At 39.0% G+C, this 26924-nt stretch overlaps 1 protein-coding gene across 13 annotated transcripts in view; it reads left to right on the top strand.

Annotated features, from left to right (window-relative positions):
* The first annotated feature begins 4383 nt into the window (after window positions 1–4383).
* Window positions 4384–26924, top strand: part of MLLT10 (MLLT10 histone lysine methyltransferase DOT1L cofactor) — a 259175-nt gene continuing 236634 nt past the window's right edge. For 3 of the 13 annotated variants that reach the window (XM_072651676.1, XM_072651684.1, XM_072651683.1), the window contains exons 1-3: window positions 4855–5129; window positions 5284–5443; window positions 7343–7422. In XM_072651676.1, the coding sequence (XP_072507777.1) occupies window positions 5284–5443; window positions 7343–7422 (240 nt within the window). In that variant the 5' untranslated portion in view covers window positions 4855–5129. Of the gene's footprint in view, window positions 4465–4807; window positions 5130–5283; window positions 5444–5802; window positions 5879–6004; window positions 6593–7342; window positions 7423–26924 lie in introns of those variants that run through there. The other 10 variants (XM_072651682.1, XM_072651678.1, XM_072651677.1 and 7 more) reach the window with 10 other exon arrangements.

Genomic DNA, 26924 nt, shown 5'->3' on the forward strand with positions numbered 1-26924 from the left:
CAATGTAATTAACATATTCTTGGGCCTGTTTCTGAATTTAGGAAGTGGTGGCCTCTTTTAAGGAGAAAACATTTAAAATAAAAAGTGACCTTGCATTGTGCAAGTTGTATTTGCAAATCAGTTTCATTCAACGTGAACAGCAATCCAGGGTGCTTCATTTACATCAAGTTCTCTTCTAGTTAATAAACGGATTTTCCTCTTTTTCATGATCACCATCTTTTGCCCAAGCTTATTTTAGAGTAATTTTTATCTTTCAGACAGTTTCTAGAAACCAGAATGGGTTACTTTTTTTTTTTTTAGGAATTAATTATGACAAATGCAAATCTTTAGTGCTAGAGAAAATGGGAATGTGGTGTTTTAGAACAACATGCTATTACAATTTTTGATAATCACTTTGAAAACTCAGAGCATACAACCTTTGACTATTGCTATCCTGCCTAAAAACAAATTTTCTAACACATAGTGAAGGGTTCAAATTTTTATCCAGGTTATGTGAGAGAGAAAAGAATATGAAAATAGGCTTCTGATTTACTCCCTGTATTGGTAATTAATTACGTAGTATTTGATAGAAAAATGGAACTAGTCAATATAACCCCATTATCAGAAATCAGATTCAAATGCAACAGCCCCAATTCTACTCTCATATTTGTCTAATCAAACTTTCCAAGTGAATATTAGTCTCTGATTTTAAGAAAGTATTTCATTTAAATTGCATGTAATTTAAATTTTCCCATTTGCTAACTGGAGATTTCCTGGGATTAACACAATAATATTCACTGTGACGGTTTGAAGTTTGGAGGTCTTTTGTAACATAATTACCATTTATAGACAAAAAAAGTGTTTAGCATTTGAGGACTGTTTAAGTGTAGAGAATTACAAATCACCTGGCAAATAAAAATCCTTCCTATCATCTCAAACAGTAGAGAATCTCTAAAGAAATTAATTGTCCATCAGGAATTTTCATTTTAATAGTCTCTTTAATTAGAAATTTTAGTTTAATATTGTTCTTAGAAAACTAAATATTACTTCACACTTAACATTAAATCTGGACCTGAAATTAAAATTTAAATATCAACGTTGTTTCTTCATTCAGTAAATGTTTATTGAGAGCCTACTATGTGCCAGGCACTTGAAGGCTACTTAGTAAGTCTGTTACTCTTTCTTAAATGGAATTTGCCAAAAGCCAAGAAAGGTGATACCCCAATTATAAAAACCCCATTGAAATAATTACTTTAAGACACCACTTAGGACATTGGGAATACTATAATAATATACATGTGGCACATATGTGTGTATCTAAAGAGATACACATTATAAGATATGAATATCTGTAGATAGAGCAAATATAGCATGCCAAAATAACGTGTAAGTTGCTCGGTTTAAAGTTATTTTACCCAAACTGGCATAAATAAATGTGTTCTTATCAAGTCTCTAGATAAAAGGTCTGGATTCTTGAAGACCAAATAGGTAGAAAAACAAAACAAAACCCCCCCGAAACCCCTTTCTAATTAAGGAACCACGTTGTGGTAGGAATTGTCTGTAAGTATAGCCTGTTATGTAAAGCAGAACTGGCTTTTCCTAACTGAAGTTTTCTAACTTCAGTAATGTGAAGCAAGACTAAGTAAGGTTATGTGGCTACATGAACTCTATTATTGATTATGTCTAGAAATAATTGCTGGATCTGAGCCAGTATACCATTTAAAACACCATTTGCAGAGGTCAAAACATGACTTAAGAAAATACATTGTAAAAAGTGACCATGTGGCTTATTCTCTCTTAGTTTTATACACATATTTGATTAAAATGTATTTTGATTAGGGTTGTTACAGTGTCTACCAACAAGATATTCAAGAGTGATTTATTTTAAAGGGATAAACGTGAACAATATTAACCTCTTTCTATAGTAATTATTTTCTAAATATTTCCTTCTGAGTATACATTTTTAAAAAGTAATATAAAATGTAGGCCCATACACAAGGAAATCAACAAAACAGTTAAGAAATAAAACAAAGAAAAAATTTTAAGACCTACTTCCCATAGAAAAAACATTGTTCATATTTTTCATTATGCTTAGGTCACAGGTCAAATCATAAAATATTTTCCTTGAGCTTCTTATGGTGTTCATCAGATGATTAGCTCACAGGAATAGCTGAGCTATCAGTGATGTAACTGCTGTTACATCAAGAGGAATATTAGGGAATCTAGGCTTTAGTCTTACTCAGCAAGTACTAGATGTATTTTTCAACATATTTTGAGAAGGTTGGACAGATTAGAAGAGAAGATATCTAGCAAAAATGTACCACTGTGTTAAGAAATTTCAAATTTTATTTTCATTAAATTAATCAAGGAATTCTATTTTGATTATTTTCATCACTCTCACTTTTTTTTTGCACAAAAAGATTTTAAAAATCCCTCCCAGACAAAAACAGCGCAATTGATCTTTAAACATTTTTAGAACTAAAGTATAATGTTCAATTATTTAGAAGTACAAGAACTACTATAGTGTGCAACATTTTATAAATTGTTTTGAATTGCATAAAGGAAAAATGTTAGTGTATGAATTGTATCATGAAGATTTTTAATATTCTTCCTATTTACTTTTTAGAAAACTTAAGTAACATGCTTCTGATATGTAACTTGTAAGAAAAAGTTTTATATATGGCTAACAAGTTCATATTCATGTAGATTCACTAGATTTTCTTCTGATTATCACAATTCTAATTATACATGGAGGTATTAAATTACTTTCAGAGATGATTTTTCTCTATGAAAAATTGACTTTCCATATCAATGCTTAAAGAAAGTATATTATTGACAAAAGTTCATTTTCAGATTTTGTTGCTTGTTTCCTTTTTTTGAGGTAATGTATTCTTATTTTGTTTTTATTTCAAAGGTTTCCTCCAAATGATTGTTTTATGCATCTATCAAGAGGTTTCCTAAATTTTGCTACCAAATATTACAGATTACTACTGTAAGGTAGTGATCATGGAATCCTTTTGTTCATATAAATTAATTCCATCAAAAGAACTAAGCTGCAATCCATTAAAAATAAAACAAATGTATTATTAAATAATTTAGTGCATTAAGACTTGACTGCATTTTTGAAGAAGGGAAGTTTCACATTGATCTTAACTCAGAAATACTGCACATTAGGAGTCTGAGCAGCAATTGGGTATTGAACTGGTATTCCATTGTATTACTATAGGGATAAAGTATACAGTTAAATGGAATATATGAAGCAATGTGATTTTACCTGAATTCAGTTTTCAGTTTTATACATACCAATGAATTTAGCACATAGCTATGATATGTTCAGAGTATCATTTATGACTCTCCCAAAAGGAAGCGGCCACATTGTACATATAAACATTCATATACTGCAATAAAATTTTCTAAATTTATTAATGTTTCTAAGGAGAAAACATTTTCTTTAGAGCATCTGGTCAATTTCAATTTTCTTCTTATAGTCTATTAGATTTTAGTGAGTTTCTATGCTCTTTTTTTTAAACCATATTGTTACACATGTGTATGTATGAGCATTATAATTCTATTGTGAATTTCTAATGAATTAGTGAAATTGTTTCCATTCTTCTCTGGGTTACAAAAATATTTGGATTGCTTTTGAAATTAAAGATGTTTCTTTTGTGAAGAGAGGAATAGGTAGAAGTAGGGCTTCTTCATCTTTTTTACTTCAAATTACATTTTTTCCTAATCATTGCTATTTCCATTCTGTCATTCTGCCATGAATACCAACTCTGCACCTGCGATTTGCAAGTTACTAAACCCAAACTGCAAACTTGCTTTGCACCCATGCCTGCTGTTTTAAATAAACAGTATCAACGGATACATTCTAATTTCAGGGGAAAATTATGTGACTGGCTGACTTAGGGAGAAGGAAAGTATATGAAACTAGTCTCTTTATGACACTGATCTCATTTCCAATCGAATGCTGTGCTCCCACGGAGTGAATTTCACAGCTTGGAAGTGCTGCGTCCTGTTATGCTAATTACACAACCTAGGTCCATTTCATTTTTGTTTATATGCACGTAACAAGACAGCTCCCTCCCTTCAGTCTACTTAAATAATACCAAAATTCCAGGGTGCACTTGGAGTCAAACATGCACTCCGGTACGTCTTGGGGCTCAGGCCATGAAGCCAGGGCTGGGCCAGGCGTTCTCCCCAGCCCCTCCATGTGCAACAGTAACACATGGCTTTGGCCTTCGAGATGAAGACGTAGGAGCGTTCGTTTGTCACCGCAGCCGGCGCGTCTGCGTCGCCGGGCTGGCTAGCCCTTCTCTCCACGTGGTCTGCTAACTTTGCGCGGTTCCCTAAGGGGACCGAGGCGGCTCGAGGGGCTGCAGCAGGGCGGAGAAGCTGGCAGAACCCCGGGCGAGGAGCCGCGCGTCCTTCCTGAGGAAGGCCCGGGCTCTCCACTGAGCGAGTGCTCCGGGAGGGCTGCGTCAGGTAGACCGAAGGAGGGCGAGGCCACGGAGGTCACTTTCACCCACATTTCGCCGACATCAGCCGCTGCCCTCATCTCTCCCGCAACGGCCGCATGGGCGAGCTTGCAGGCCGAGAAAGCGGGAGGCTGACCCGACGCCCCTTTCGTGCGCGTGCGCGTGCACGGCGCGGCGCGCTCCTGCCGAGGCTCTCCGTGATCCCGGCTCCCTCCCATCCCCCTCTCCCGCTTCACCCTCAGGGATAGGAATGGGGGAAGGGAAGAAGAACCCTGGGAGGGGAGGGAAGAAGGAAGCCGCGGCGTCGTGCCGGGGGCGCGCACGTCCTGCTTCCCCACCCCCTCCCCTTTCCTCTTCCTCCTGGGGGCTGAGGCGGGCGCGCACGCCGGATGACGCTAAGGAGGAAGCGAGCTCCCTCTCTCCCCTCCCAGGCTCCCCGCTGCCCCGCGGGAGCCCCCCAGTGCGCCTGTGCGGAGGCCTAGTTGCTATGTGTGTCCTCTCCAGGTTCCTGTGTTAGCATCCCGGGTGGAGGTGGGGAGGGGAGAGAAGGAGAGGAGGAGGAGAAGGAGGAGGCGAGGAGGGGGTGGGGAGGGGGGAGGGGGGTAGGGAGTCAGCACGGACATGGCTCCTGACTCCAGTGCAGAACGTGAGTGACTGAGCAGCGAAGCCCGAGTGAGCGAACGAGGAGCGGCGGGCGGGCGTGCGGGCTCGGGCCGGGGGAGGCCGGGGGGCGGCGGGAGGGGAGGGCGGCGGGGAGGCTCGAGGGGAGGCGGGGGTCCTCGTGAGCTCCCTGCCCCCTCAATGGTCTTTCTCCCCTCCCCCGCAGATGGTCTCTAGCGACCGGCCCGTGTCACTGGAGGACGAGGGCTCCCATAGTATGAAGGAGATGATTGGAGGCTGCTGCGTTTGCTCAGACGAGAGAGGCTGGGCCGAGAACCCGCTGGTTTACTGCGACGGGCACGGCTGCAGCGTCGCCGTGCACCAAGGTAAACACCCCGCCAACCGCCCGCCCGCCGGGCCTCCCCCAACCGCCGCCCCGCGCCCCGCCCGCGGCCCCCCCCGCGGCGCGCCCCGGCCCGGGGGCGGGGGAGCGGTGCGTGTGGCCGCGCCGGCAGGGGGCGGGGAGCCCCTCGGGCTGCGGGCGCCCCGCGGCCGGGCAGGGGCGGGGGGCGGGGGCCCTCCGCGCGCCCCTCCTCTCGGGCGCTCTTCCCGCCCCTCTGCCTCTGGCTGGCTGGCTGGCAGGAGCTCGGCAGACTTCCCGGGCTGCTGGCGAGCGGGGGTGGCCGGGCCGCCGGAGGTTCCCGGGGAAGCAGGCTGCGGCGGCGCCCGCGGCGCGGCCGGGGCCGCTCGGGCTCGGGGCGCGGCGCGCTGCGGGCGGCCCCCCGCGCGGAGCTCCGACTGGTGACCGGCTCGGGGCGACTGTGAGTCGGGGGGTCCCGCGGCGGGGGGCGCACGTGGGGAGGCTGTCATCCGCGGGGCTTTGCGGGGTGAAGAAGTCGGGCAGAACCGGCGCGCCTCCGCGGCCCCCCGGAGCGCCTGGCGCTGCCGGGTCCTGGGAAGCCTCGGGCAGGCGGAGCCCGGAGCTGGGAGACGGGCGGAGGGCGGAGGGCGGAGCGGGCGCGCCGGCCGGCGGAGCCGGGGGGCCGTGCCGGGGGCCGTGGGGGGCGAGGGTGACGTGGCCGCTGGAAGGCATCGCGCAGGCCTGCTTCCCGAGCCCGGGCGCGGGTCTCTAACCCTCCGCTGGACTAGCTGGGGAGACGTGGCTGACGCTCTCCGGGTCCGTGTGGCGAGCCGGCCGGCCGGACCGTCATGCCCTGTAACTTAGTGCTGACATTCCCCCGGGATCCGGACGCCCAGAGCGGCGCTGTGGGTAGAGCGGGGCAGCGCTCGCGGCGTGGAGGCCAGCGGTCCTGGTTCTCGGGTGGCCGGTCGGTGTCGTCCAGCGTCCGCGAGGTCCGCGAGCGTGTGAGGCTAGGCGGAGGGCAGAGCTGGGGGCCTGGAGCTGTAGCACGAGGGCATGACGTGTGGGCACAAACGTTGGTAGAAAAGACTTGTCAGGCGCTAGCCACCGGGAAGCCGTTCCTTTGGGGTGTGCAGTACGATCTGCCTTCCCCAGCTGCAGTTTGGGGGCTGAGGTGAGGGCTTAGAGGGGACTGCACACCTGCTGGGTTCTTTGTACTCTTTTTCTGATCTCCTAATACTGCCTATAGCTTTGAATCTGAGATTTATGGTCAGGTTTGTTAGTAATTTCGTTAAAATCCTGTAGTTGAAATTTCAAGTCAGGTTATGACTAAACTAGTTTAAATATGTACATATGCATTTAGAAATAACGATAGAACGATAGTATTTCAGAGCACTATCTGTTTTCAGGCGGTTAGAGGCATTGGAGCCAACCTTGTGTTTCCATTTACATATTTAAAGTTAGGATTAAATAATATTTTAGCATGACACTAATTTTTTCCTTTTGTCATGTCAGCTCAGTTTTAAAAGGTGTTTTGAAAATCTTCATTTAATTAAAGTGTAATGTGCAGTGCTTGCTGTGACTTAAGTTTATGCCAGAATGAGAGGATGAAGTTCTGAATTTTTGTTCCACGGAAAAATCTCATGAATTGTGTTAACTTTGACCTCTTGGTCTTTCCTTTGCAACGAGCTATTTAACAGGAGTGACTTGTTTGGCACTGATTAAAAAGCAATGTTATGTTTAAAATTTTAAGTAAAAACATACTTTGTTTTTCTTGTTAACTGGAAAATTTCAAATCACCATTTGTGTATTCTGTTGAGTAAAGGAGAAAAAATTTTGAAAGGATTTTGATTTTCTATGACTTTTGAGATTTATATGTATGTGTGTGTGTGTGTTAAAAACCATTTTATTTTTATTCTAACAGCTTGCTATGGCATTGTTCAAGTACCCACTGGACCTTGGTTTTGCAGGAAATGTGAGTCTCAGGAAAGAGCAGCGAGAGTGGTAAGGGCTGTGTTCATTTAAAGCATTAATATAGATACTACCATTTTGTATAACCTTGCAGTTTTTCTGCAGTTTGTGTATTGTCAAGTTGTTGTTTAAAGACTTATAGAATTAATTCGGACTGAATCTTGAAATGTGGTTTTTAGATAGATTTGAAAAAACGAGAAACTTGGAAATAACTCAACTACATATTGACTTCCTTTGAACACCTAAAAGCAGTGAAGTTAAAATTGGGATTCGTTAGCAGTTTCTGTGGATTGAAAAACACGGAAATGGAAATAAAGGTTGAATCATTTGATCACATTTGAACTGTAGGTAATACCGGAAACTAGTATATGTGTTGACTCTGCTCTTTTTTAATGAGAAGTTATTCCAAATTTCAGTTCAGATTTTACTCTTTTTACTAAATCTGTAGATGTTACATTAGTCACATTGAAATATCCAGCATGTTCTTATATTGCCACATTTGACATAGTTAAAAACCTTTTTACTTGACTGTTCTTTTTATACTCTTTATAGTATTCCTGTGGTGAAATAGGATAAAAGCAGTTCTCTAGTAATTATTTTTTTGGGAACACTGAAGAGAGAGATTAAGTTTCATTATTTTTATTTGTGTATTACCTTATGCAGTGTGATCTTTTTTGCTGTTAGTTATGAGTGAAGAGGTTGGTAGAAAATAGAAAGGCATTTTTATTATCTTTCCAGGCCCCCAGAAAAAGCAGTTCATACTTTTTGTGTCTGGGCAGTGTTTGGTTATTAGGAACAACAGGTGCACTGATTGTCCAGGTGGTATGTATTTTGTGAAGAGCAGGAGAGATACAAATACGACCCAGAGTAGAAGTACAGGAATTAGGATATGATAAGAGAAATTAATCTTAAAATTTTGATGTTTTGGAAGGTTAATTTTTTTAGTCTTTTTGTTTATGACTAAAGTGGTGGGTTAGGGGACATGATGCCTATAGATAGTGTTTGGAAAACTAAGAGATGTATAAGGATAAACTTTAATAATGAAAGGTAATATTTATGTAATGCTTACTTTGTGCCAGGCACTGTGCTGAACATTGTGTAATTATTATGTTATTTGATTCTCATAATGTCCCTGGGAGGTAGGTGCTGTTATGATCCCTGTTTTACAGCTGAGGAAACTGAGGTAGACAGAGCTTAAGCAGACAGAGGCTAAGTGACTTGCCCATGGTCACACAAGTGTCTGAGGCCACATTTGAACTCAAGTCTTCCTGACTTCAGGCCTGGCTTTTTATCTATTTTGACACCAAAGAAAATAAAGGGGGACGAATAGGATAGAGAGAAAGAGAATACCTCTTTTTATCTTCTATCAAAGAGTGAGTGGGGTTGATAGAGTGGATAATTTTTAATAATCATCTAGTTATTTTGTCTACTGAAATATTACTATATAGGAATAAAAGACATTTACTAGATTTTCTTTTTTATAGTACATTCTTTTTTCCAAGTATATATAAAGACAATTTTAAACATTGGTTTTTACATAATTTTGAGTTCCGCATTTTTCTTTCTCCCTCTCCTCTGCTTTCTAAGATGGTATGCAATTAGATATAGATTATTTATGTGTAATCTTATAAAAATATTTCCTTATTAGTCATGTTGTGAAAGAAGAAACAGACCTAAAGGAAAAATAACTACAAAGAAAATAAAGTGAAAATATTATGCTTCAATCTGCATTCAGACTCCATCAGTTCTTTCCCTGGATATGGACAGCATTTTTCATCATGAGTGCTTTGGAGTTGTTTTAGATCCTTGTATTGCTGAGAGGAACTAAGTCATTCACAGTTGATCATTGTACAGTATTGCTGTTACTGGGTACACTTGTTTTCCTAGTTCTGCTCATTTCATTTCTCATCGGTTAATGTAAGTTTTTCCAGGTTTTTTTGAAAACATCCTGCTTTTTATTAAAATTATTTTCTCCTTTGCCTGTGCTTATTCATTTTTTCTTTCTTTTTTCCCATTTAGTACTATTTTTTCTGCCTACATGTATCATTTTTTTCTTGTAGAAAAGAATCTTCTAGAACTCTTGTTGAATAGTAGTGGAGGGCATCCTTCCTTTATCCTTGACCTTACTGAAAAGTCTTCTAACTTCTCTTCATTACATATGTTCTTAGATTTACATAGAAAGTATTTACTAGATTCTAAGGAAGGGGGAAAGTTCACATTTTTATTGGGGAAACAACATGTAAATAAATGAGTACATACAAGATACATAGTAGATGGAAAGTAACAGAGGGGCAGCTGGGGTAACTGGGAAAGGCCTTCAAGGGTATGATAAAGCTAGGTTTGGTAGAGACTTGAGTGCTAGTCAAAGGAATTTGAATTTTATATGTATATAGACTGAAGATTTCTTTGTTAGAACTTCTGTTGTATAATTGAAGTATACTTTTGAATGATTATTTTGATAGCAGTGTGCAAGATGAGTTATTGTACTGGTATATATGTGAAGGGAGCCCTAACTGGGTGGGCTAATGACAGTAGGATTCTTTTTATTGGTAACTTTTTATTTTTATATCCTCTTCATTTCCTGAATTGTTGTCCCTCACTCTCCTTATCTAGCTAGCTATCCCTTACACTGGAATAAGAGGCAGGAGGAAGGGGAGGGGAACTGGAATGGATCTGACCGAGAGTGGGAACCGGAAGCACTTCAGGAAAACTAACCAATGCATAAATTAAGTCTGACAGCATAATGGAATTTTCACACCCATAGTTTCCCTCCCTGCCTTTGCAAAGGAGGATGTTGCTTTTTCTCACCCTTCTCTCCTGGGCAGAGTTTAGAGTTTCTTGGTCATTATGTTCATCTACTTTTCTTTCTATGTACATTTTGCATATTGTCTTTATTTCTGCTTGTCACTGCATCAATTCATATAAACCTTTCCATACTTCTCTGAATTCTGTTTCTTAGTTTTGGCTACTTCAAAAATAATGTAACTATGAATAATTTTGATTTTGTAGGATCTTTTCCTTTGTTCTCTGCATTGATTGTACCAAATATAGCTCTACCAGCTGTGCATTGTTGTGAAATAAGATGTCCTGGGAATGTGAGATTTTTTGTACTTGGTGCTTATAATCTAGTAGGTGTTTTAGAGATAGAGATGAATTCAGACATAGTTCTTGTCCTTTCAGAACATAGAATCTCGTAGGGAAAATGAAGTCCCTGTAGAAATCATGATAATACAAATTAGGAAATCAGGAACAAAAATAAAATTCTGTGAGAAATTTTGGGAAGTAATTAATGATTGCATTGTGTGGAGGTTGTTAAAAAAATATTGGGAAGTGACTGAAAAAGATAGTGTGAAGGATAACTAAACAATTAGAAAAAGAGGTCAGAGTGAAATATTACTCTCAGTACTAGGTTTAAGGAGACGAGAAGCTGGTTTGGGGTAGGAAAAATGAGATCTGTTATTAGCTTAGTGAATATTCTGGAAAATGATTTAGAACTAATAATATTTGTAATATATTTTATGTATACTTATGTCATATGTTTTTATATATTGATTATATTACAATAATAACCACACTGTTTATATCGTGCTTCTTGTCTGCCAAGCACTGTGCTAATAAGCATATTACAGATACCACTTATTTCATTTGATACTCAAAAAACTCTGGGAAGTAGGTGCTCTCATCCTCATGTTATGGTACTCTAACCTGTTCATACCCTTTGACCCAGAAATAATAACTTTATGTGCCAATTTGAGACTAGTGCTATGGAGAAAAGTTGGGGCTGGAGATAGAGAATTTTCTCTTGGTGAAATATAGAAGAGAGATGGGGACTGAGAATTTTAGGAAATGCCTTTGGAGGTGGTGGAAGGGAGAAGGAGTTAGGATAGAGAAGTAGAAGGAGCATATTTTGCAAGGATGGTAAAGGAAAGCAGGATAATGTCAAGAAGGAGACTACCTTGGGAAGTAGTAGGTTACTTCTTATCAGAGGTCATCAAGCAAAGACCAGATGACCACTTTTTGTGGATGTTATAGAGGAGGTTCTAGATGGACCTCTGAGGTCTCTTGTAACACTGAGGTTCTATGTTTCTTAACTTCACAGGCTCCCTCCCCCCACATTTAGGTTTATGGACTAAGAAGTTAATGACTGTTTTTGAAAGTAATTTCAGTAGAGTGTGTAGGGGGATGAGAAGCCTGCTTTTGTACGTTATTTAAGAAAGTGAGTTTTGGCAGTGGGTATAAATAAGTGATTCTCAAGACTTTTGGGTCTCTTGATCCCCGTACACTCTGAAAGATCATTAAGGATTGCAAAGGAGTTTTGTTGATGTGAATTGTATGTATGGATTTTTAACATGTTAGAAATTAAAGTTGATAATTAAACAATATTAATTTTAAAATAACAATAAACATCTTACATGTTCACATAAATAACATTTTAAATGGAAAATAATATTTTTCAAAACAAATGCTGAAGAGAGTGGCACTGTCTTAAATATTTTTGCAAATTTGTTTAATGTCTTCAGTGCAAGACGGCTGGTTTCTCATATCTGTTTTCTGCATTCAGTCTGTTGTGATATGTTGTCTGTTTGAAGTATATGAAAGAAATCCAGCCTCACACATATATGTAGTTGGAAAAGGGAGGAGTGTTTCAATAGGCATTTGTAACATTTTAGTATTATTATGAAAATAGTTTTGACTTTATAGACCCACTTGAAAGAGGTTCAGGGAACCGTAGAAGATTGCAGACCACACTTTGGTAATTACTAGTATAGGTCATTAATTGGAGAAATAAATCAGTAGTTGCAGTCAGCGTCAAGGACATTTGTAAGGCAAGGAGATTTGCTTTTCTGTATTCAGAAGAGTTAGTGGAGAGGAAGAGATTGAAGATGCTGTAGAGTGGAGATAAATTGGGCCTTTGTCATATATGTTTGATCAGCTCAGTTTTGGATCTCTACCTGGGACTGAGCTGGTCTGATGAGTGTGCGTGTAGTCACCTGATGGTCTACATTCAATTTAATCGAGGTAGATGAAGATCCAACTTCATTTTCCCTCCAGACTTTCCAGGAAAATTAGGGCTGACCTGGAGATCTTGCCATCTTCTCAACTGCTTGGACAGTACCCCACCTTTTTTTCCTTCCCACTTCTTGGCAGAACTTCCTAGACTGAAACTCCTGTATGTTTTATCTTTCTGTATTACAATATAAGCATTTTGAAGGCAGGGACTTGCTCAGTTTTGTATTTGTATTTTCCCCATGTGGCTCAGTTCTTAGCACATAAAAAATGTTAACATTAATATTTAAAAACATTACCAACACTTAAAATGTTAATACTTTGTTTTTTATTTATTCAATCCTTTGTATTTCTTTGAGGATTAAGTAATTGGAGCCCTTCATCTTTTGGTTTTCCATGTCTTGATTTTGAGAATTCAGCTTAAGTAAATAGTGGTGAATCCTGAGTCTACTTTCCATATGATCTTACTCTGTGATTTCCAGATTTACATTCTAGGTTCCAGTGGTTCAGTTCAGTTGTTCTGTGCATAAGTAATTTGGAGGTAGGCACACACATCTGGTTTTCAAGAAGCTTACAGATAGAGGTAAAATGGTGGAAAGCATGTGTACAGCTAACTGTAATTCCTAGGAGAGGTCCAAGTAAAGTCCTATGAGAAATTTCTGAAGAGAGATCACTTTCACCTGGAGGTTGGCAACAGATTGAAGGTAAGAGAAAGTTTTGTAGAGTTGGCACTTAAAAGGAGCAATGGTAGCAAATTGGGGTAGAGAAAGAGAGAGATCCATTCTGGTGTAAGCAGGATCAGAAATTCACTTTTGAAACACAAGAGTATGTGAAGAAGAGTGGTATGAAATGCAGCTGAAAAAGTAGACTAGAGCTAGTTAGTAGTTGGAGGCTTTTAAATTGGAACTACTTTCTGTAGCATTTGGAATAAGGACTTCCTGGTTTGGAGGAAGTTAAAAGTGAGGAGGAAACTGGTTCATTTTCTCCCACTCATTTCATTTCCTTCATTTGACTGCACATTCTCCAAATAAGTGATTATATAGCTAAAGGGAAACAGGAATGAACTAAGAACCTTCCAAATTTTTGTTCATATTGGGTTGATGAGGCAGCAGCTCCAAATGTGACTTGTAAATTTCTTGTTTTTATACAGGAAGGTTTCCTTTTCTCTCATGTATTTGGGATGCTTCCTCCTTTGCAGGACTGAGGGTGAGAGTAGGAGAGGTGTTTGGGAAGCAAAATGTTATTTGTTATCCCTGTTTCCAAATCTGTACTTTGGGATCTTTGTGTTCAGGAGAATATGAAATTGGATTGTTTACTGATTAGCTTTAGGTTATAGCTAATGGACAACGTGGAGAGTCTTTTCTATGATGTCAGGTACCTTGAGGCTGCTTTTTGGAGCCAGATGGATAATTTAACTATAAGGTTATAATAGGGAGATCTTCTTAGTGGGTTTTAGGAGTAAAAGCAAAAATTGAGGGATAAGTAACGTGAGGTTGATGCTAATTGTCTGACAAGTGCCAGGAGGTAGGTCTTAGTTTGTTTTCTCAATTGAGGACTCAGAGTCCTTAAAGGGAATGCTGAAGGCTTTTGTCTTTGAAATTCTCCATGAGAAATACTAACTCAGATTCCATAGGGGAGGAGGAATATATTTCCAATATACAAAGATTATAACAAGGCTTTACCTTTCTAAAATAAGTTTTTATTGACAATTTTTTTTCTGTCACCAGTTTTTTTTTTCCAGTGTTTCTCCTGGTCCTCAGAGAGCCATCCATGTAACTTAATATTTTTTAAAAATATATTTTATTTCTCTCTCCAATTATATGTTAAAACACATTTTTAACAGTTTTTTTTTTAATTTTTGAGTTCCAAACTCTATCCCTCCCTTTATGTGACTTGCAAATATAGGTTATACATGTGCAGTCATGTAAAATATTTCCATAGCGATCTTTTTGTACAAGAAGACTTGAATAAAAGAAAAAGAATGAAAGTGAAAAAATAGTGTGTTTTAGTCTGTACTCAAACAATATCAGTTTCTTCTCTGGAGGTGGATAGTATACTTCATCATTAGTCCTTTGGGATTGTCTGGGATCTTTGTATAGCTAATACATTGAATAGCTAAGTTATTCCCAGTTCTAAATCAAACAGTATTGCTGTTACTTTGTATAACTTTTCTTGTTCTGCTCATTTCACTTTGCATCAGTTCATGTAAGTCTTTACAAAATCAAGCTGCTTGTCATTTCTTTTAGCACAATAATAAAACTTCATATTTTTAAAGAGGAAGAGAAAAATAAGAGCAAAACCAATCATTAGAAATCAAATGAAAAGTTTGTTAATATAGCTGTGTATAAATGTTTGTATATATTTCATGGTAAGTCGTGTTGATTCACTTACATTCTACAGTGTGGAAGAATAGCAGCCACAAAAATTCAAGAACCAGAACTATATCCTCACACATAGTAAGAATGGGTATAGAACTTCAAAGGCCAGACTTTATGAAAAGCAGTGAAAGACTGAAAATCCTGTTGGCCCTGCCACAGCCTTGCGTGTTGGAATTAAAGAGTTTATTCTCTTTTTACTAGGCATTGGAGAGCCACTGAAAGTTTTTGAGTAGAAGAGTAATCAGAGCAGTGCATTTCCTATTGGAGTGAAGAAATACTTAGAGAAGTGATATGTTGACTTTATAATGACCATTTAGGAAGCTGTCATCATTTGTTTTAAGATTGAGAGGTTGTGTGTTCTTTTTTTTTTCCACATGAAACTGAATTTCCCATTATGTGAAACTTGCTTTTTCAGTATGTAGTCAGTTCAACAATTTAGTATATAGTCAATTCAAAGCAACTCTGCATGTCTTTGGTTCCTTCTGGCCTTTCTTATGTTTAGGACAATTATGATTTTGTAAAGAGGAGGGGAATGAGAAGCCTGAACAGCTGAAATGGAAAAGAGTGATGTGAGGGCTGACCAAGGTAATATTCATAGAATTAGGCAACTGATTAGATACAGGGAGAGGGAGGGGTAGTTAAAAATAAATCTTGAGTTTTGATCTTCGTTTTTACTTGGATATCATTATCAAAACTGGAGAGGCAGGTTTTGGGTTTTTTTTGTTGTTTTTTTTTTTGATAGCAGGTGAATGCACTTTTCAGTTTGAAGTGTTAGCAAGATATCCCAGGTGAAGAAAGGGAACAAGCAATCAGAATCATGGTAGTAGATCTTGAGGGGGAGAGGCTCCCAGAATTTCATATTTCAAAGGGACTTGTGTTTTCTAGTTTTTACCCTGAAAAGAATTTCTTCTACACATGCCCAACAACTGGTTGTCCCATCTTGACTTCAAGAAGGGGAATCCATCACCCCTGGAAGCAGCACATTCACTTTGAGGTTACTCTAATCATTTAGAAGTTTTTCCTGATATCAAGCCTAAATGTTCCTTTTTAGAGCGTCTACATTTTGTTCCTAATTCTCTGTTCTGGAGCCAAACAGAGTTAGTCAGGTCCCTCTTTTACGGACAGTCTTTCACATACTTGAAGGTAGCCATCATTTCCTCTCAGGAGACTGTTCTTCTCCAGGTTAAATAATCCCAGTTTCTTTTGCCAATTTTTAAAATAAAAAAAAAATTCTGAATGTAAACACCAACAAAAGAGCGTTTCTACATATATATATATATATATATACACACACACATACATATATACATACATACACACACACACAGCAAGCCACAAAAGGAGAATTGTATTTGAAACTATGAATCTCCATTTCATACTACTTGCTTTATTTTAAAAAATATATAATCATTTCATACTTAATTTTAAAAACTGTTCTGGCCTTTCTTTTGAAATTCCATCTGTTCCCTTCTATGCATTAAAGAAATGGTTCAGTAGCTCTTTTACTTTGGTATCACTATGACCCCATACCACTTCTCTCTTTCAGTTCCTTCTCCCATTTCGAAACGAGGAAAAAAAGAAAAAAATTGTAACATAAGTATAGTCAAGGAAAATAAATTCACACAGTGGTAATGGCCAGATAATGTGTCACTTTCTTTACTTTGAGTACTTCAACTCTGTTAGGAGGTGGATGGCACGTAATTTGTCCAGTATTTTCTTTGAAGACACAGTTGGTCATTTCATTGATCAGAAATCTTAAATTTTTTGAAGTTATTTTTCTTTATAATGTTATTTTATGTGCTTTTTTATTCTAGACCCATTGCTTTTAAAACGCTGGATCCAAAGCTTTTAAAAATATAACCAGACTCATCTGCTTTATCTCATAATCAGATTTTTATATATTACAATGTAATTACATCTCTTCACAGTTAAAAGAAAAGAATTATTAGACATTTAGAGTTCAGGAAGTTGAGAAAGGGAAAGGTGGGAAAAATAATAGGATTTTTTCCCCTAGAATTTTAGCAGTAGAAAAGAGAGGGTAATAACTGATTAGGGATAACTTGGATCAGTGGAAAGTTTTTGTTTTGTTTTTGCCAGAATGGAGAGGTTGGGGAGGGAGGAGGTAAGGATATGGGAGACCTGAACCTGTCTGTAGGCTGATGAAAGATTATAAAGAGGAGTGATTGAGATTGCATGAATGAAAGGGAATGAATAATGGATCAAGTTTGTGAAAGGGAGAGAAAAGAGATGACATAACCCCTAAAGTCTCTGCTAGGGACTAGACTTTAGGGATTAGACTTGACAAGAAGGGCTATCTCTGGAGACTGGAGAGAAAGAATGGGGAGCACATTGGAAAGTTTAGAGGAGGGGGGTTGAGAGTTCCCTTTGATTGCCTGAGCTCATTAAAACAGATGCCTAACTAGGTCAGCTGTGGATGAGTAAAAGGATTGTTGTGAAGTAGTGAAAGCCCATTTGATATTAAGTAAACAAATTCATAGTGTACCAAGTCAGCATGCATTCAGGAATTCCTTCAGCATTACTTGGCAATTTGGGTATAGGAACAAAGGAGGTGGACGGTAGAAGTTACCCAGGGTTGAGAGGGTTAGGTGGGCAGGATCTACTTACTTATACCCCACCCCCACTTCCTACACCCAAGGGAAAAAAAGTGGAAGGGCAGGAATTTGGCAAGAAGAGGAAATCCAGAATTTAGGATCCCAGAGCACTTTTGGAAGGTAAAGTGTAAGATGAAGTAGAATGGAATAATAAAAGAACATAGGAGAAAAATTCCAGCAAGCATAAGGGTTGGTGATAGTGAAGAATCCAAGGGGAATGTCAGCTGGAGAGAAAGGTAGTGAACCAGGTGCCAGAATGAATTTGAAAGAGATCTGTTTTGTTTAGGAGTTTAGGGAGATGACAGGCAAGGATTGGGAAGGTGAGTAATAAAAGAAGTTAGTGAAAATTGATTTTGTTTGCACCGAGAGGGCTTGAGGACTTGGTTGATAAAAATCTCATGTTTTCATTATGTATGTGCTTTAGTGCTCCTTGATAAGAATGTATTTTAGTAGCTTTCTATTAAGTTGTTTCTATAATTTTGATGAAAACCAGAGATAGCACAGTACTTAAAAAGACAAAAACTTGAGTATGTGGGTGAGAGCTGCGGCCCTAAAGCTGGGAAGATGTGAATTCAAGTCCCACCTCTTGCTGTTAGTGTGACTTAGAGAGAAAATCTCTTTACCTCTCAGTGCTCTGGACAACTCTCTAAGACCCATACTTACACAGAAGGTGGGTCTCCAATACTGGTAGCCCATGTGTGTGCCCTAGGCATGGGAGAGATAAGGAATCTGGTAGGTTTTTGTCCATCTTCAAAGAGGAACAAAATGACATCACCATTGTAAAGTGAAATTTCTGTGTGTCTGACTGTGACTGATCAGACCAATACAAGCTCAGAATGCTCTACCATAGGTTGGGCAAGATAGTCTGTGTGAATATTTGGGGGGGATATCCCAAATTTGCTCATCCTGCGTTTACTTTGTGATCTCTCAATTCCACTTTGCACAAAGAGCACAGCACCTTTTGTTATGTGGGCACGCCATGCTGATCGGTCCTGTGCCAGTGTCTCCCATGTTGCACAGTTAAATCCAGAGTTCTTGAGAGAGACCTTGAGAGTGTCCTTGTATCGTTTCTTCTAGCCACTATGTGATCGCCTGCTGCATGTAAGTTCTCCATAAAATTGCCTTTTTGGCAAGCATACATTTAGAATTCGAACAACGTGGCCAGCCCGTTGGAGTTGCTCTCTCTGAGGCATAGTTTGAATACTTGGCAGTTCAGCTTGAGCAAGGACTTCAGTGTCTGGTACCTTATCCTGCCAGATGATCCTCAGAATCTTTCTGACAGTTCAAGTGGAAGCGATTCAGTTTCCTGGCATGGTGCATGACTGTCCATATTTCACAAGCATATAACAATGAGGTCAGCACCACGGCTCTGTAGACTTTCAGTTTGGTAGTCAGTCTAATACTTCTCTCCCCAACTTTTCTTCGGAGCTTCCCAAACACTGAGCTGACTCTGGCAATGCCTGCATCAACCTCATTGTCAAAGTGTAAGTCTCTGGAAAGTACACTGCCAAGGTAAGTGAACTTATCCACAACATTCAAAACTTCTCCATTTGTTGTAAGTAATGGTCCATGTATGGATGGTGTGGTGGTGGCTGAGGAGCACCTGTGTTTTCTTGGTATTAATTATTAGGCCAAAATTAGCACAGGCAGCAGAGAATTGATCCATACTTTGTTGCATCTCAGCTTCAGAGGCTGCACTGAGTGCCCATTCATCTACAAAAAAATCACGCACCGTTACTCCCTCCACTTTGGTCTTGGCTTTTCAACTTTAAGAACTTACCATCAGTATGGTAGTTGACCTCGATGCCTTGTTCATCCTCATTGAAAACATTTAACAACATGGCTGAAAACATCATGCTAAAAGTATGGGAGCAAGCGCACAGCCCCGTGTGGGGTGTAGGGTGTGTTCAGAGAGGACCAGTACCTTGTGATGGCTGCTGAGCCCCTTTCTGGGTTCTTTCCACCTAAGGAATCTGTAGTAGTCATTAGAATCTTAAGTAAAAGATAGCCTGGTATTATGGTTAGAGTCAAATCTGGAGCTCAAATCTGATTAGCTGTGCTCCTGGGGAATGAAAATGTTGTACTATCCACCTCACAAGAAAGAGCTTTGAAAATCTTAAAGCATTTTATAAGCTCACTTATAATTAAATATGCAAAATTTGTCTTAGGCCCTCTTTCCCCTCCCAAATGCTACGTTGTGAACTTCTCCAGCCCTTCTGTTTTCTTAGTGCAAAATTACCCCTTATAATCTGAAGTATAAGGTAGGTAGGCGGCCTAGTGAACATAGACTGGCCTTGGAGAAGAGAAGATTGAGTTCAAATACTATTGTAGACGTTAATAGCTTTGTGACTGGAGAACTCACAACTTCTGTTTGCCTCATCTGGAAAATGGAGATAATAATAGCAAGTATTTCTCAGAGTTACGAGGATCAAATGTGATAACATGAAAGTGCTTTGCAATTATGTGCTAATTATCTAAATTCTCTTCTCGGTGGATCGGTAAAGTAATTCATAGTGAGGTGCTGATTAATTGATAAATTAATCCTAGAGATAGTTGCTTGTTAAGAGCTGTATTTTTGGTAGAATGGGGACTTGACCCTATTGACCCTTGGCAATTCCCAGATGTCTTCTACCAATAGAGGTAAGAAGCTTCTCTACAATTTATAATTTACAATTTATAATCTTCTTTATAATCTTAAGAGAGTTGTTCCAGAGCAGTGGTGACAAACTCAAAACAAATCCTTGTGGGGTGCATATTGACTTAGAAAACCACAAATTAATATTGTCTGAGCTTTATTGTATTTTTACTTATTTTGTTAAATACTTCCCACCTAGATTTTAATCTCTATTCAGCTGTTCTTGGGAGTTTTTTAAGGCTTCCAGTTTGACTCTTGTGACCTAGAGCATTGAAAAGTTAAGCTACTTGGTCAGGGTTTGCACAGTCAGTATGTAAAAAAAGGTAGAACTTGAATCTCAATCTTTCTTGGTCCCAAGGTTGGTTTGCTTTAGGTATTTATATAGCCAGTCTGAACATATGATAGAGTATATCATCAACCCATTTGAACTATAATCTTACACTGCCAAATTTCTTTAAGGCTTAATGTTTGACTTTAGTGTCTTAACTTTTTTAATCTGTTTTAACTAGTTCCTGTTTCCAACATAGTTGCTATTTTTCATACTTATTTGTGATTTCCTGGTTTCCTTCCATCCTTACTTTCAAAGATTTCTTGGCAGTTTTTGATATGTTAATATCAGACCATTCTTTTAACTGCTTACACATCCAATCATTTCCAGTACTTTTGATTTTTCTTGGGAGATGTCCCTCATACATGTCCTTTACATTTTATTCTCACTCTGTCCCCTACTGCACTTCTTCCCCTCCCCCCAGCATGGATTTTAACATGTTTTAGATGTTGAGATTTGTCATATATTTACATTTTTTTATTGATGCTTTTAAAAAACGTTTTAATTAATGTCATTTGCTTTTATATGAATGAATGAAAAAGCATTTTTCAGTGATACTAGTTGTAAAAAGCACTATGCTAAGAGTTGAGGATACAGATAGAAAAGTAAGACCATTCCTGTTCTCAACATCTTTGAATTTTGATTTCCAAATTTTCTTCTCTCCTTCTTTTGCCCCATTGATTGAGAAAGTAAGCAATATTTGAATTATACATGTGAAGTTGTAGAAAACATTTCCATAACAGCCATGTTGAAAAATAGTATAAAAATTAGTAAGAAATAAAGTGAAAAAAGTATGCTTCAGTCTGCATCCCCAGAGTTCATCGGTCTCTTTCTGGAGGTGGATAGCATTTTTCGTCATGAGTCCTTTGGAATTATCTTGGATCATTGTATTGACTGAGTAGCTGTCTTTTTAAAAACATTTATTTTTTAGTTTTCAACATTCACTTCCATAAGATTTTGAGTTCTAAATTTTCTCCCATCTCTCCGTTTTCCCTGCCCCAAGATGGCATATAATTTGATATAGACTCTATGTATACATTCATAGTGAACCTATTTTCACATTAGTCATGTTGTAAAGAAGAATTAGAACCAATGGGAGAAACCACAGGAAAGAAGAAACAAACAAGAAAGAAAGAGCAAATAATATGCTTCAAACTGCATTCAGACTTAATAGTTCTTCTTTTGGATGTGGACAGCATTTTCTATCATGACTGCTTTGGAGTTGTTTTGGATCCTTGCATTGCTAAAAAGAGATAAGTATAACAAAGTTAGTCACAGCACATTGTGGCTGTTACTGTGTACAATGTTCTCCTGGTCCTGTTTACTTCACTCGGTTCATTCAAGTCTTTCCAGGTTTTTGTGTAGTTTGCCTGCTCATCATTTCTTGACTTTTTTTTTTTTAAACAGTTTTCAGTTTATATTTAGTTTCAACATTCACTTCTATAAGTTTTAAATTTTCTCCCCCTCCCTCTCCCTTCCCTTTCATCTGCAAGATAGCATGAAATCTGATATGGATTCTACACATAACAGATTTTCACATTAGTCATTTTGCATAGGAGCGTTATAACGAATGGAAGAGACCATGAGAAAGATAAAAAAAGTAAAAGAAAAAAGAAAACAGTCTGCTTTGCTCTGTGTTCTGACACCATAGTTTTTTCCCTGGATGTGGATAGCATTTTCCGTCAGGAGTCCTTTGGAATTGTTTTAGATCCTTGCATTTCTGAGAAGGGTGAAGTCTATCAAAATCAGTCATTGCACCCTTGTGACTTACTGTGAGCAATGTTCTCCTGGTTCTGCTCACTTTACTCAGCATCACTTCATAGAAGTCTCTCCAGAATTTCTTGAATGCTACCTGCTCATCATCTCTTATATCACAGTAGTATTCCATTACATTTATATGCTACAGCTTGTTCACCCATTCCTCAACTGATGGCTAGCCTCTCAATTTCCAATTCTTTGCCACCACAAAAAAGAACTGCTATAAATATTTTTGTACATATTTAATTTTTTTAATCTTTTGGAATACAAATCTAGTGGTGATATTGCTGCATCACAGTATGTGCAGTTTTAAAGCCCTTTGTGCATAGAGAAACTCACTTTCTAATGGAGGAGACCACCTGTAAGGCATCAGCTGTACGTTGAATGAAGAGATTTAGGATACATCATCCAAGCAGATGGTAACTCATCTTCTTCATGTCATTTCCACTGATCAGATCAGATCAGTTTTTAATGTTGAACTCTTTGATGATGCCTAGACTTTGGTGGTGAAAAGTTTCTTTTCTGGGCTTTCAGTGGCTGTGGCTGTGCCTATAGAAATTGCCCAGACTTCATCTTCTGGGGATAATGGCTGCAGGGGTTGGGCTGGAAGCAAGATGGGTGTTTGGAGGGTGGTGGAGAAAGTGGCTCCTGCTACTCTCATGGTTCTTGGGCTTACCTCAAGCCTGTTAAGTGTCAGTTGGTCAGTATTTGGTAGTGGTGGGTAAGTAAGGTGGGATCCTTCTCCACAATGATTGCTCCTTTTGAGGACCAATGTGGAAACAGGACTTCTGGTGTGGTGTAGTGCTATTTTCTAGGTACTTGGGTTCAGGGTCCTAAGTTATCTCTGATTGGATTAGAAATGCAAGGATCTAAAACAATTCCAAAGGACTCCTGACGGAAAATGCTATCTACATCCAGGGAAAAAACTATGGTGTCAGAACACAGAGCAAAGCAGACTGTTGTCTTTTTCAAATCTAAGGGGATTTGATTCTGCTGGCACATGCCGTGTCCCGTCTTTCCCTCAGGGCGCTTTGCTGCTTCATTCAATGTTGTTTACCTGTCCAGTATGTGGAGTTGGTGAAGAATCCTGGCTTGTGACAGATTTATAAAAGAAAATAGAAGCATAGTTCAGTAAAATGAATCTCTGTTTATTAATATACAACATTCCACTTTCATAGTCCTTCACCTCTTTACTGTAAGGAAGATGTATTTTTTTCAAGTCTTTTTGGGGCCAGGCTTGGTTATTATAATTATACAGTGTTTAATTTTGTTTGCTTTTGTTTATGTTGTAGTCATTGTGTGTATTTTCCTGGTTTTGCTGCTTACTTTTCATCAAATCATAGAAACTACTGTGTTCTTTTGAGTTGTTAATATTGTTGTTTCTTGTGATGTAATAATATTTCATTACATTCATATTACCAGCTTGTTTAGATATTTCCACTCGATGGGTACCCATTTTGTTTTTAGTTCTTTGCTACTACCAAAAAACTCACCTGGACTATTGTAATAGTATCTCCACTGTTCTCTTTTACCTCTAGTTCATCTTGGCCAGATCATATTGATTGTGTTACTTCGACACTCAAAAACCTTCTTGACATTTCTGCATGTAAAATAAAATCCAGACTTTTTGAAGTGGGCATACATCGTTATCCAATCCAGTGTTTCCAGTCTTACCTCTAACTACTCTGTAGGAGTCCTAATAGAGTTGCTCCCAACCCCCTCCCCTGCCATAATCTAACTTCATTACAGGCCCATTGTATCTACCTAGGCCCCCCCCTCCCCCCCCAAAAAATGTCCTAACTATTTCATGCCTCACTGCTCACTAGGACAACAGGTGTGTGTCCCTGAAACTCATAATTCTCACAGCATAGAAACAGCAGACGTGTCCATGTGATGGAAACCAGTCGCTGCCTTTACTAGCTTCTATCCCCAGACCCATTCCCACATATTTGAACATGTGTGTTCTTGTATTCTGTCAGTCACATCATCCATCTCTAGCCCAAGACAGGACCACAATACTTAACTGTTCATCTTGACGAGACAAGACCACAATACCTAGCCAATTGGAGGGCAGCATGACCAGAATGTTTAACCTCCGAACCATAGATCGGCTCCTCCTTCATTACCTAATCCCTTAACATTCCTCCTGCCTTTTTAATATTAATCATATTCTATATTTTATGTAAATTTCTGCTATGTGATTACATCTTTACCCTATAAAATCCATCTTGTTTTCTCTGAAGTTGCTGGTTCCTCTTGGAACTTAGCCCACTTCATGAGAGGTGTCAGTCTACTTGATTTAGGGGTGGTCTGACTGAATTCTTTGAGACTGTTTCACCACAACATGTAGTGAAACCTCAACAGTTTTTGGTGTCCCTGGGTTTAAACCTCAACACTAATACAGAAGTCCTCTGTGGATGAAACCTTTTTTGAAAATGAATTGGACTTTCTCATCTCAGGACGTTTTACTTAAATCTTTCCCATTTCATCATCCCACCCTCTCCCCATCTTGAAAATTTGTGTTCATATATACGTTAGTATAGATGTTGTTTCATCCAAATTCACTTCCATATTTTGTCCAATCAGATGTAATTTTTCTGTCCTCATTCTAGTTCATGTATCTGACATTTAACTACATAAAGCCTTGAATTGTAGGTATTCGTGTACATGTTTCTCTACTCTATTCTAAGTTCTGAGATGACAGAGACTTTGATTTATATTTGTTACCCTGAATGGTGCGTTGAATATAGTAGGTTCTTGATAAATACTTATTGACTAAGTGAATTGCGGAGTTGCCTATATCACTTTTAGGGAGTTCCTCAAGGAATAATTTTCCTGTTTGCCTATCCTGTTTTCCTTTTTAAACCTGTCCTCTTGTTGTGATCTTACTGCTTTTTTTCAGGAGTGAGAAATCCAGATTGTATGTATTGGCAAGAGCACTCATTCCCACCGAAGGTCTGTTGCCACCAGTTACTAAATTAGCTTAAGGGCAGGGGTGGGGAACCTATGTCCTTGAGGCCACATGTGGCCTTTTTGGTCCTTGAGGGCAGCCTTTTGACTGAGGCCAAAGTTTTACAGAAGAAATCCTTTTATTAAGGGGATTTGTTCTGTGAAGTTTACATTCAAAGGACTACACTTGAGAGGACCTAGGGGGCCACATGTGGCCTTGAGGCCATAGTTTCCCGATCCCTGGCCTAAGGCTTAGGTTATTTTGATTTTAGGGCTTTTTTGGGGGGGAGGGGGGGTTAGGAATTTTAAAATAGATTACCATTTCTAGGTTTACTTAGGAGCTATAAGGCTGATTGTAGTTAGTGTGGCTGAATTGGGCTCTTCCCCTTCTTCTTTGGTTGAATTTTTACCTTCAGAGTTCTCTGGGTTAGAAATAATTTGAAAACTTGAAAATTGGAGGTAGATGGTAGAGAGGTACTGGTCATTTTTCTGTAGTGGAGCAGTTTGATTTGATTTGATTTCAGATTTCATTTTAATCTTGTAGTCTGTAGATCAGGTTAGGGTCAAGTCAAGCTGACAAACATTTATTAAGTATCTGTGCCTGTTGTGTGTGAGACACTGCCAAGTGCTGGGGATCCAAAGAAAGGTAAATAACAAAAAACTCAATCTGTACTCCCATAGAGCATACAGTCTTTAATGGGCGGTAGAAGGGAAGGAGAGCTAAAATGCCAACAACATGTATGAACAAGATAGATATAGACACACATATGATAAAACGGAATTAATCATAAAATGGAAGCTTTAGTGTTAAGGAGGATTGTGAATGACTTCTTAACAGAAGGTACGATTTTATTGGGGACTTGAGAAGCTAGGAAACTTGAGAGTTAAGGATGAGAATAAAGACATTTCCAGGCATGGGAGAGAGCCGGTGAAAATTCATGGCGTCAGGAAATGTAATGCCTTTTATGAGGAACAGCAGCAGAGAGGCCAGTGTACTACAGAATAAATAGAGAGGAGTAAGATGTAAGAAGACTGGATAAATGGGTAGGAGCCAGGTTATGAAAGACTTAAAGGGTTTTAGTAAAAGATTACTGCCCTTCTAAGTCTAGCAGGTTTCCCCCAAGTCTAGAGTAAGAGTGCCTTTTTATTTGTTTGAGATATCTTTTTATTGAAACGTGTTGTTTTTCTATTGCTTACAGTTCTTCTGCATCACTTCCCTCTCCAAAAGCATCTTATATAATGGCAAACTTTTTTTAAAAAGAGGAACAAAGTAAAACCCCTCGATACATCAAGAATAATTGATACTAGATGCAATGTGTTCTACACTGTAGACTTCCCCTCTCAGCAAAGGAGTAGGTAGAGGTATCACTTCTTACATCACTTCTTTTTGGGCACATACTTGTGTCTTGTAATTTTACAACATTCATTTTTGAGTAAGTAGCAGTTCTACCTATTTACATTGTTATAATCATTTTGTATGTTTTTCCTTGGTTGTGCTTACTTCAATTTGCATCACTTCATGGTAATCATGCTTCTTAGTATTTATTAAATTCGCTATTTCTTGTAGCATAGTAATATTTTATTACATTCACGTACTGCATTCTGCTTAGTTATTCTTTAATTGATGAATTTCTATTCTGTTTCTAGTTCTTTGCATTTATAAAATGTGAAGCTATAAATATTTTAGCGTGTATGGGGGCCTTCTTATCAGTCTGCTCCTTGGGGTATAGATGCCTGGTAATAGAATATTTCCATCATGAGGGTGTGGACATTTTAGCCACTTTATTCACACAATTCCAAATGGCTTTCCAAAATACATTTACTAATTCCTAGTTACAACAAAAATACATTAATCTGCTTATCAGTCC

This window comes from Notamacropus eugenii, chromosome 3 (genome assembly GCF_028372415.1).
Source record: "Notamacropus eugenii isolate mMacEug1 chromosome 3, mMacEug1.pri_v2, whole genome shotgun sequence".
Lineage (NCBI taxonomy): Eukaryota > Metazoa > Chordata > Mammalia > Diprotodontia > Macropodidae > Notamacropus > Notamacropus eugenii.